This window comes from Procambarus clarkii, chromosome 88 (genome assembly GCF_040958095.1).
Source record: "Procambarus clarkii isolate CNS0578487 chromosome 88, FALCON_Pclarkii_2.0, whole genome shotgun sequence".
Classification (NCBI taxonomy): Eukaryota; Metazoa; Arthropoda; class Malacostraca; order Decapoda; family Cambaridae; genus Procambarus; species Procambarus clarkii.
The window spans coordinates 20,518,607-20,530,883 of NC_091237.1; the positions used below are offsets into that span (position 1 = coordinate 20,518,607).

A 12,277-nucleotide genomic window follows, 5' to 3' on the forward strand; every position below is an offset into this window, starting at 1 on the left:
CAAATGAATACATTAGGATGTTAATTTTACGCAAACATGTTCCTGGAGAATTTTAAAAACTTTATTAACTGAACAATAAGACCAAAAAATAATAATAAGTACCTGTACCTTATTATCTAAATGTGATGATTTAGTTAAACTAATTTTGGTACAGTATTGTTAGGATTGGGGCTATTTGGTCCTTAAAATCATATTAAAGGCACGTTACCCTATAATAATTATAAATACAGTACTAGTGATTCAGTGACTATGGCTTGCGCGTTCATGCAGCTTTCTCACATTTTTTATATATATATATATATATATATATATATATATATATATATATATATATATATATGTCGTACCTAGTAGCCAGAACGCACTTCTCAGCCTACTATGCAAGGCCCAATTTGCCTAATAAGCCAAGTTTTCATGAATTAATTGCTTTTCGACTACCTAACCTACCTAGCCTAGCCTAACCTAACTTTTTCGGCTACCTACCCTAACCTAACCCTATAAAGACAGGTTAGGTTAGGTTAGGTTAGGTAAGGTAAGGTTGGTTAGGTTCGGTCATATACTGTATCTACGTTAATTTTAACTCCAATAAAAAAAATGACCTCATACATAATGAAATGGGTAGCTTCATCATTTCATAAGAAAAAAATTAGAGAAAATATATTATTTCAGGAAAACTTGGCTTATTAGGCAAATCGGGCCTTGCATAGCAGGCCGAGTACGACGTTCTGGCTACTAGGTACAACACACATATATATATATACACTGTATATATGCACTCCTGTCTCCCCACATGCACCGCTATACCCTCACGTGACCTGGACAATGCAGAAACACTTGGCAAATGGAATTTAATGTGAATAAATGCCACATTATGGAATGCGAAGTGGGAGATAACAGGCCACACATTCATAGTTATGTTAAAAATGCTTTAAAGTATTTTGATAAAGAAAAAGAGATCTTAGGGTCATTCTGGATAGAAAACTGTCACCTGAGGACCACATAAAGAACATTGTGTGAGGAGTGTATGCTCTCCTCTGTATGTATGCTCTCCAACTTCAGAATCACTTTTAAATACATGGATGGCAAAATATTAAAGAGGTTGTTCATGACCTTTGTGAGACCAAAGGTGTAATATGTAACAGTTGTATGGTGCCCATATCTCATGAGGCACATCATTAAACTGGAAAAATACAGAGGCATGCAACCAAATGGCTTCTGGAATTGAGAAACAAGCTATGAGAAAAGGCTAGAGGTGTTAAATATACCAAAGCTAGTAGAAGAAAAAGAGGTGATTTGATCACTATGTACAAAATAGTAACTGATACGATTAAGAGCAAGAGGTCACAGATTCAAACTAAAGAAACAAAGCTGCCAAAAAGACATTAGAAAGTATGTTTTTGCAAACAGGATGGTAGATGGTTGGAACAAGTTAAGTGAGAAGGTGGTGGATGCCAAAAGTGTCAGTAGTTTCAAAGTGTCATATGACAAAAGAGTACTGGGAAGATAGGACACCACATGCATAACTCATATCCTGTACCTACACTCTGGTAATTACACTTAACAGTAGGTAATTACATGCACTCTTATCCCTCAAATGCTTTTCTATCCCTCACATGCATGCAGTCCTATCCCCCACATGCACTTTTATAACCCCCATTTACCTTGATCCCCTAACATGCACTCTTATTCTCCACATGCACTAACCTGTTCACTTTGTTATGTGCTTTCCTCAAATCTAAGTACCGTACATCTTGTAATCGTATTGTCTAATTTCTCTACAAGCCATCTCAATGCAGATATCTGATCTACTCAATCACTTCTGCCATGAAACTTAACTTTTCTATCTATAATCAGTTTTTATTTTATTTCTGATTCATTACTGTATGTAGTACAGGTATATTAATGCTTCTGTGGTTCCAGCACTGATCATACTCACCATTATTGTTATGCAATGGAACAACCACAGCTCTTTTTCCAATCATTTGGTACAGTACCACTTCCCCATGCTTTCTATCAAATTCTCTGCACTCATTATTCTATTCCCTTTAAACTCTCTATTTCTGTTGTAATGGACTATTTCTGCACAAACAGTGACTCATAAAGAGGTTTTATGAACAGAACCAGAACAGAACTTGCAGCTTTCCGGCATACCACCCGATGCCAGCCTGTGGTGCATTATCCATAGGTTTTTGACAATTAAATAGCTTTGGATTTTCCATTGTATCAAAGAGAGGACTCTTAGTGTAAGGTGTCTCTAATTTTACACGCACTTAAAACAAACTGACCATTGTGTTTAATACACTATTACTAATACATTATCGTTATTTTTTTTATTCTGTACTTTAAGCTGTCTTCCACATGCTAAACTTTCTCTTTCTTTACTTATGAAAAGATAATGACTGAATATATCCTTCAATTTAAAAGTGGTATTTTAGAAACTGTACATAAGTATTCTTGATTAAATAGAATAGCTGCATTTTTCTTAATGGAAATTGCACTGTACTGTATATGCAAATCAAATAAACACTACCCAAAATTATAAAGTCCATGAATCAAGAAATTTTCAAGTGCTGTACATATATGAGCATTTGCTTGCTTAACTGTCAATAAGAGCACCAATAGCAGTCAGGTAATATATATTTATTCAGATATGGTACAGCAATACAGTAATAATTTTATCTCTACCAGTTATACTGAATTTCCTCTTCACTGTACAAAAGTATTAATATTATATAACTTTTTGGTTCCCTTCAAGCATTTAAATTCCACCATGTAAATTATTCTATTGTTATTAGAACAATACAGTACTTAGAAACAGTACTGAGCTACTAGTAACGTCTTAGTAACCGAAAAGTTGTCGGCAGCAACAACATAATGAAATGTAAACTGCATCCTCAACCACATATATACTTTTAACTTATACAATTAATAACAGTACTGTATAATCACTGTAAAACAAGCATAATGATTAATATACTATTCCTATACTGTACTTAACATTTAAAAGATCTGTACACTATTTGGTATACTCATGGGGAGATTTTGACTTATGAGTTAAAACATGACTTTTTAAATTTGATTTTTGAGAAGAACGATAAGGGCATAAGAAACACATATAGGGTTTTTCTCCCGTATGTGTACGAATATGAGTCTTCAAATTGTTTTCTTGTGATGCTCGAAATGGACAGTAGGGGCAGGAAAATGGCTTTTCTCCAGTATGGGTATGAATGTGTCTCATTAAATTAGTGGTCTTGTTTGTGATGTAGTCACAGTACGGACACTTGTGCATCTTGCAGGCATTCAGATTTTTTCTTGTTTCTGCATTTCTCTCCCAGCCTGTCTCCTGCATCACCTGTGGAGATGCCCATCTTTATGTTAAAGAATAAAAAGAAAATTTATGAAAAAAGAACATGTAATAATTAGCTTCACTTACTATATATTGTGTGGGTATGTTCATTCTAACAATGTTGGATCAGTTTATGAATAACTTCTGAGCAAACATAAAATTAATAAACTGAAATGTTGAAGTGTAAATCTGTGGGTAGCATAACATATTTTGTAGATGACAATGAGGCCGCAAGAATATTTCAAGGTTTATGCAAATCAAGAACAGTGTCTTTCTTCTATTTGCTGTATGCTCACAGTACAATCTTAAATTGGTGAGAATACAGTACATTAGTAATTTGTATATAAAAGTTCATGGGTAATTTTTATGATTTAAAAGGCTGGCATTTTCTCTCTAATATATACATTGAACACAATGTGCACTTTGGCTCCTGTTTCTGCAGTATGGCAATAGTCAGAGGCATTGCCTAGCAGCTGTTCTTCTCTACCAGATGCATTCCATAGCAGCAGTTCTTATCTTCCAGAGGTGAGGCATGCCATAGCGACAATCCTTGTCTTCTGAAATCATGTTTTATCAACTGTTCTCTGCTGGAAGCATGCTCAGAATAAACCATCAGTCAAATTCATTCTACCTTGTAGACAAATCAACTGGACATTTAAGACTACTTTTTTTTATCAATCCACATATTTTATATATTTTGTTTTATAAATAAAAAAGATATACAGTAATTCTTTGAAGAAGCAAAGTGTTGGTGTTCATTTTTAAAGGAAATTTAAGACATATTTTTTCCTTGATTGTGATTCAGTCAAGGGAAATTAACTTTTTTCAAATATCTATGGACAAAGACAAAATGTCTGCCAGAAAAAAAAGCTTCATTTTGCAGTTGCATTTTTTTACATCAATAACTCATACCATCAAGTTTTTCCTACATCACATCTTTTCTAGTGCCGCACCATGTATTGAGGATAAGTATAAAACTCTTTCTGATTTATGTTATTAGAAGAAAGTATGTTTATTACAGTTTAAAATTACAGAAATTTATTTACAGGTTGTGTCATCTATAAAAAGATTTTCAAACAAGGACCTTATCTATTAATACATCATGGATTCTGTTATTTCATTGTAGGAAAAATTTAATTACACTTGTTTAAAATGCTAAAATGTTCGTATTAATTAATCAAATGTAGATGAACCCACTATTACAATTACCTATAGACATGTTAAATTATAGAATCATATATTTTGTTTGCTTCAAGTGAGACTTTTTTGCATCACAGTCAATTGTATGTGCCCAAGCAGTTGGTTGTGTCACAGTCAACTGTATGTGCCCCACCAGTTGGTTGTGTCACAGTCAACTGTATGTGCCCCACCAGTTGGTTGTGTCACAGTCAACTGTATGTGCCCCACCAGTTGGTTGTGTCACAGTCAACTGTATGTGCCCCACCAGTTGGTTGTGTCACAGTCAACTGTATGGAATTACCTAAGTGTAGTTACAGGATGAGAGCTACACTCGTGGTGTCCCGTCTTCCCAACACTCTTTGTCATATAACGCTTTGAAACTACTGACGGTGTGCCCCAGCAGTTGGTTGTGTCACAGTCAACTGTATGTGCCCCACCAGTTGGTTGTCTCAGACTACTGTATATGTCCCAGTAGTTGTGTATCAGTCTACTGTATGTGTCTCAGTAGCTGTTTGTGTCACAGTCTAATGTATGTGCCCCAGTAGTTGGTTATATCTCAGTCTACTCAATGTGCACAGTTGAGTCTACTCAATGTGCCCCATTGTTGTTTATGTCTCATTCTGCTGTATGTGTCCAGTAGTTGTTTGTGTCAGTCTGCTGTATGTGTCCAGTAGTTGTTTGTGTCAGTCTGTTGTATGTGTCCAGTAGTTGTTTGTGTCAGTCTGCTGTATGTGTCCAGTAGTTGTTTGTGTCAGTCTGCTGTATGTGTCCAGTAGTTGTTTGTGTCAATCGATTGAATGCAAAACATACATATATGGGTAGCTTCAACATAAACAATAGAATACTGTGTAACAGTTTCTGTGATTTAGCTTTTCTATTTATTTAGTGCATGATTTATTATTTATCAAAGTGTGAAGCTCTCAGAAAATATCAATTAAGCTTGTGTTACAGGCAAAATCTGTCTTCCTGTGAGAATAAACTTATCACATACACTGGGTTGTATCCCAGGAACAGTCAGCATGAGACCTAGTGGGATGTTGATAACACTAATGGGCTTCCTGCTCATGACTAAAGGAAACTGATCCCCTAATAATGGAACAAGACAATGACTATGAGATCAGTTCAGTATAACTGCTAATCTTAACAATATGTAATAACTTGAATTTTCTAAAGGATGCAAGTAAAGAAAGGAACATATCTCATGTATTTCTCAGAACAATATACTTTATGCAATCCTTTTACAGTACATTACATAGGATGGCTCTCTGATTTATGCACCACAAGATGAGCATTTAAATTAGATTTTCGAGAAGCATGATATGGACAATATGGACATAAGAATGGCTTCTCACCAGTGTGCCTACGTATGTGGTCTTTCAAATAGTTCCTATGAGAAGCAGTATATGAGCAAAATGGGCAAGAAAATGGTTTTTCTCCTGTGTGAATATTGATATGCTCTTTTAAAAGTTCTTTCCTCGTAGTGCCATAAGAGCAATAAGGGCATGAATATGGCTTCTCTCCAGTATGCTTCAGTGTGTGTCTCTTCAGTTTATTGGAATCAGTGGTGTTGTAGGCACAGTTGGGGCACTGATGAACTTTGAGGCCTTGCCATTCTCCTCTGGTTCTTCTCTCATCAGGCCAATGACTGTTAGTCTCCCGCTCCATCTGTAGAGGAGGTTTTATCTTACTTTTCATTATAGTTTCCAATAACAAGACTGAAAATTGTGTTTCTCAAACCCATTTCCCCTAAAATGCATTTATAAAAACCATTATAAAAAATATAAAACTCATTACTCTAAAAACATTTTAAGTATGAACATTACAGGGTATTAGTTTCTTTAAAGTGTCATATGACATGCACTAAAATAAAATCCTCTCGTACAATCAATATACAAATACAGTACTGTACTGTAAAAAAATTATATAACTTTATCTCACTTAATATTAATAAATACTATACTGTATAAGCTTCTAAATAGCTTAAAACTACCTTAACCCTGGGATTCTAAGGTACCAAAGTTGAAAACTTAACCTTGTATGCAGTGATATCAAGAAACTTTTCAAAGTTGTACAATTGCTACCATACATTTTAAAATGTATATTTAACACAATACATTGGAGATTTGAATTACAAAAAACAGTGAAACCAATCTGACAATGTGCATTATTCTCAAGAAGAGTTTGACTTGATTTTTGAAAGAGGTAAGGAGTAATACAATAATTTTTAACTAAAGAAGGAGCACAAAAATTTCTCACTTTAAGACCATACTGATCAATTTCCTGTGGAAGGGAAAAATAATAGCAAAAGGAAAAACATGTAAAGCTTGAAATAAATTTAGGTTAATACCAAAGCACGAGTCTTTGGAAACTACAGAAACATTTAATTCATGCTTGAATTATTGGTATCTTGATGAATGGGCAAACTTTGCCTGTGTGGAATGTACACATGGGCATATGAGAAAAATTAAGAAAATTTTGAATATGTCTATTCTTGCAATATAGTCCAGATGGTAAGGTTACAGTAAAGACATAAAGATGTACAAGTGTACATCAGCTGTTGTGTATCATGTATGAGAGACATTTTCTTAAATCATACATTTATGCATGGCTAATAATATTGGCTTTTCACTAGTTTTGTGGGATAAGAAATTTTGCTTTCTGTTTCTATATGTAGACTATTTGGACTCTATTTTATTTTCAATATAAACAAATACTCACCAGTTTCACCTTACATTACAGAACCCATTTGGTGATGACCATGTTAAACAGTGTAACCCTTAATTTGATGTGTCATCAAGTGACTATTTAAATTTGCCTTTGTTGAGCAACGATATGTACAAAATGTACAAGCATATGGTTTTTCTCCGGTGTGTTTACGAATATGAACCTTTAATATATTTTTATGGGAAGTATTATAGGTGCAAAATGGACAGGAAAATGGTTTTTCACCAGTGTGTATATTAATATGTTCCTTTAGGAGTTCCTTTCTTGTTGTACTATAAGAGCAATAATGACATGAAAATGGTTTTTCCCCAGTATGTTTTAATATATGTCTCCTGAGAGTATGGATTTTGGCAGTGTTGTAGGCACAGTGGGGACACTGATGCACCTTGCTGGCAGAGGAGAGACCCTGCCAGTCAGTTGTGGTCCTCTTGCCAGTCCACTGACAGTTAGACTCCAGCTCCACCTGCAGAGGAGGCTTTATAAAGTAACTTTGAAAGATACAAAATTTTGGTCTTAAGTTTTGGATGGAATATGTTCTTAAATAAATTACAGTATTTCTTTAATAACTTAGAATAAAGGAAAAAATCATAATTATTTGATATATCTGTCTTCTGTGCATTTATAGTGTTCATGAATGAGTTACATTTTTAAGCAAAATTTTTACATCCCTGGTAAAAAAAAAAAAATTGTTTGGGTAGTTATTTAATTACTGTACTTAAAAAGTTCCAGGTTCTCATCTGATGTACTGCAAAGAAATTGATCGTTATAAAAACTGTCTAAAATGTACATTCAGTTTTATACATAAAAATACAAAATAAAAGTGTCATGATAGAATTAAATTGGTTAAAGCCTCTTAATGTTAGTTAATTCAAAAAATAAAATACCTATATATATTAAACAAATAAGGAAAATTTGCATTATTTCTAATTATTTAAAATTGTATCAATAAGATACATCTCCTGTAATATAGGTTTTCAAATGTCAATGTATTATGATTAAATAGCCAAGTATCTAACAAACTTTTGAATATTGTAAGTGTACTGATTCAGTAAATTTTTCTTGATGTGAATCTAGAATGAGAACCTTCATTTGAGTTATCTTCTAGATCTTGGTGTTCCCATTATGTAGGTAATGTAATGTAAGAACAGATTTATGATTATTTTGTTTTTACTACAGTTTAAGTAAGAAAATTTGGCTCCCTCTTAAAACAGTAAACAAGATTAGTCTCACTGTGCCTAGTGCTATTTTTTTCCTTCAATATTATAAGTTAACATTATACGTCATTCTCATGTGATGAGCAGTAAAGGCACTAACCAAATGCAACCAGCTGAGGTTTGGACATTATACAGTATATAAACTCTGTGGTAACATTTAAAATTCTTCAGTATTAGATTTCAATTCTTCGGCAAGCTTTTTGTTCAAATTTTATGACCATTAAGGCAAAAATATGTCACTTTAGAATAGTAAAACAAAAAAATCATGTATTTTTGGTTTGCTATACTTTCAACAAGTCTTATTCTGGCATAAAGTGATGACTATATGAGATTCCTTTTAAATGTGAAAAGAAATCTGTCCACTTAAAAAAAATCATCTATTTACTTGGAAATAATACGATAGACGCCTAATCTTATACAGTGCTGTATAGCATTGAGAGAGAAATGCAGAGAACCTGATGAGATTTTATTAGTCAATTTCTAATTCTGTACGATATGATTACATAAACTCTGTATTGTATATTACCTAAGTGAAGTTACAGGATGAGAGCTACGCTTATGGTGTCCCGTCTTCCCAGACCTCTAACATGATGCCTTGAAACTACTGACAGTATATTATTATTAAGACAAGTTTAAAATTTGGCTAAAAACTTTCACCAACACATTCTCAAGATTTTTTTTTTTTTTGCAGTGAACAGTAAGTACCCCAAAATGGGTAGCAAATTCAAAACTTAGATTCCTAAATATTAGATACTTAGCATAAAAACTACACATAATATAACATTTGTAATTTTTAAATCATCGTCATGTTGTAGAGTGCAATGTTTAAATGGTGCTTTATATTTTATCCATTATAAACTCAGCAGAATAAAGTAAATATTGTAGTATGAATGGATATGTATACATATAAAAAATCATTAAACAGAGTTCTTACATAACAAAATTTCTACATTTAAAGTGAATCGCATCAGGCACAAACGATAATATTTGCTAATTGAGTAAAAAAAAAAAAAATTAGATGAAAAAATCTCATCGCTCTAGGTATAATGTCTTTACATTACATACGATCAAAACAAATGCTGTCAAACTTTGGCAAGATTATATGACATGGAAACATCACAAACTGTTAAACAATTATTCTACATATGCTACTCTACAACTAGGAAACCAACGTCAGGCACTTAGCTCTAATTTCTTCCCAGTTTCATTCATATTTCTAAAGGACTTTCACAACACAATAATTATGATACCTTAACAAAAGAGCAGACTTTTTTTCAATTTGAAAATTATTACGGTATTTATTCTTTTATCATATGAATTAGTAAATGATTACTTAAATCTGTTTCATCAATTGTTTTAAATGAACAAAAAGTACAAGAATAGGTTTTCTCTTTAGTGTGTCTGCGAACATGTCGCCTTAAAATATTCTTATGAGATGAACTATAAGGGCAATATGCACAGGAAAACGGTTTTTCACCAGTATGTGTATTAATATGTTCCTTCAAAAATTCTTTTCGTGTAGTACTATAAGAACAGTATGAACATGAAAATGGCTTTTCTCCAGTATGCTTTAAAATATGTCTCTTTAATTTGTAAGAATCAGGTGTGCTGTAGTCACAATGGGGACACTGATGCCATTTGTTGGTAGAGGTGTGGCCCTGCCCTTCTCCTGCAGTTCTTCTCCCATCACTCCATTGATACTTAGTCTCCCGCTCCACCTGTAGATGAGGCTTTATCTTACTTGTGATAATAATGCAATTAAGTTAATTATGATGCTAAACGTTCAACATTTGTCAGAGAGCAGCTTTTCCTGGATATACTGCTGGATATTGGTTCACTGAAAACTTAATGTTTTCATTTCTGTTGCCATTACATCACAATACAAACAATTCTAACTATTTCTGTTGACATCTTCCTTATCTGAATCAGTTTTGGCTAAATAATTATAAATACAATATATCATATTATACATATAAAATTTAAGATTAAAATAAATTAATGATTATGAACACACAATAGATTTTAATACAAGTAGGTAATACTCATTGCTGGCCAAGATGGGATAAGCAATATCAAACAGTGTGCCCCTCATCCCTATGCTCAAAGTATGCATTATTATTATACTTCCAAAGTGAGTGTGCTGTAAGTCTGTCAGTAAATGGTCTTCTAATAATAATTTTATGGTGAACTATACTATAATCTAATGTAGCATTTCTCAACCTTGGCTCCACAGAAACCCAAGGTAACTATAGGGTCCGCAAAATTAGCAATAAACAAGCTAATTTTCATTATATACAAATATATTTTTTTGTTATTTTTGTGTTTAATTGTTGTCATTTAACAATCATCAAGAGCAAATAGGAGAAATCATCTTCTTTCTCACAGTTACAGCCCCACTCCTGTGCCAGGTAAGTCCACTACGGGCTCACCATAGCCCGTGCTACTTGGAACCCTTTGTTCCGAGTAGCTGAATCTAAAACAACAAGTCTCCTTTCAGTTGTCAATAAAATTTGTGTGTTTATCTAATGTATGACCCTGAATTATTTCTAGGGGATTTCAAGGCGATATCACTTTTGAGAGTGATATTGCATCTGTTGAGAATGCCTATCTAAACCAACACAGTATCATACACTTAACAAGTTTGTGAACACATTAAAAAATGTGTGTGAAGAATAATGTAAATAAATATGATTAAGATATGAAGAGGTAAGTTGTAACCCAATATAGGAGATATTCTGGATTGGTGAAGAAATAATGAAGTGTTCGGAATGAAACACTGATAAATGCTAGTGACACTGAGGAGACCAGTTTTGGAGCTACTGCTGAAATCCTGATTTTATATTTTGTTGGAGAAGAGATTTTCAGCAGACTGAAGTATTGTGGTTACTGCACAAATGTTGCAGGACTTCATTCTTGGTCTGTAGTTGTTACCAAGTAAAGATTTCAACAATTGTTGGAGTTATTTTAAAGTCTTAGTATTGTATTGAAGATAAATATTATTATTGGATATTGTGTGTTTAAAAGTTAGGAAGTAATAGGCATTATTTAAACTGCTAAAGAGCAGTATTTAGATAAGTTTAAAGCCTTAGAAATACTGTATGTTAAAGAAACGAATTATAAGCTGGACTGGAGTACTATAAGAATATATACTTCTCAGACTGTGAAGCATGTAATGTTGCATTAATATGTCAAAAACTGGAGAATAGCTCCAAGTGTAAGCAAAGTACTGGAATCATACGGATCAGGGAACATACCTGTATTGAACACAGTAAACTGTTATAGATGTTGGAAGAGCATGAAAGTCAACTGAGTAATATGAAACTCCAGGTAATTTATCTTGAGAGTACTTGGTGGAATGACAACTCACAAATAAGTCCAATGATTTCAGTAGCATAAAATTATATTAATTGGACAGAAAAAACATGTTTAATATATTGTGCTCATTTATATGGCATCAATCATAAATAAGCTTTTCAATACTATTCCATTAACTGTACAGTAATTATGTCAGAAAAGTTAAAAAAACAGGCACTTTTAAAAGTACTGTACACCAGTCAGTACAACACTGAAATACTGTATGGTAAGCAAGCATTTCTTGGACGGACATGTTGCAAACAAAAACAATACCAATACAATATCACTGTTCTAGTGACATCCCCAACATTCACTCTAGATACCACTCACTCTAACTGTTCCACTCTAGGGGACAATTTCTCCCTTTGTCAATCAAACGATGTAGGTAACATACTTGGGGGACTTTGATAATAGTGATATACAGTACATGCATTTAGTAATGTACAAACTATTGTAATTA

General features: G+C 33.3%; 1 protein-coding gene across 9 annotated transcripts in view; it reads right to left on the bottom strand.

The window, feature by feature from the left end:
- Positions 1–12,277, bottom strand: part of LOC123745767 (zinc finger and BTB domain-containing protein 14) — a 191,875-nt gene that overhangs the window by 21,285 nt on the left and 158,313 nt on the right. The window contains exons 6-7 of one of the 9 annotated variants that reach the window (XM_045726660.2): positions 7,635–7,712; positions 4,334–6,190 (exon numbers count right to left, since the gene is read on the bottom strand). The exons of 4 other annotated variants lie outside the window; for them this stretch is intronic. In XM_045726660.2, coding sequence (XP_045582616.2) covers positions 5,774–6,190; positions 7,635–7,712 — 495 coding nt within the window. In that variant the 3' untranslated portion in view covers positions 4,334–5,773. Of the gene's footprint in view, positions 1–2,619; positions 3,353–4,333; positions 6,191–7,634; positions 7,713–8,916; positions 10,182–12,277 lie in introns of those variants that run through there. 4 more of the 9 variants (XM_045726688.2, XR_011225743.1, XM_045726678.2 and 1 more) reach the window with 4 other exon arrangements.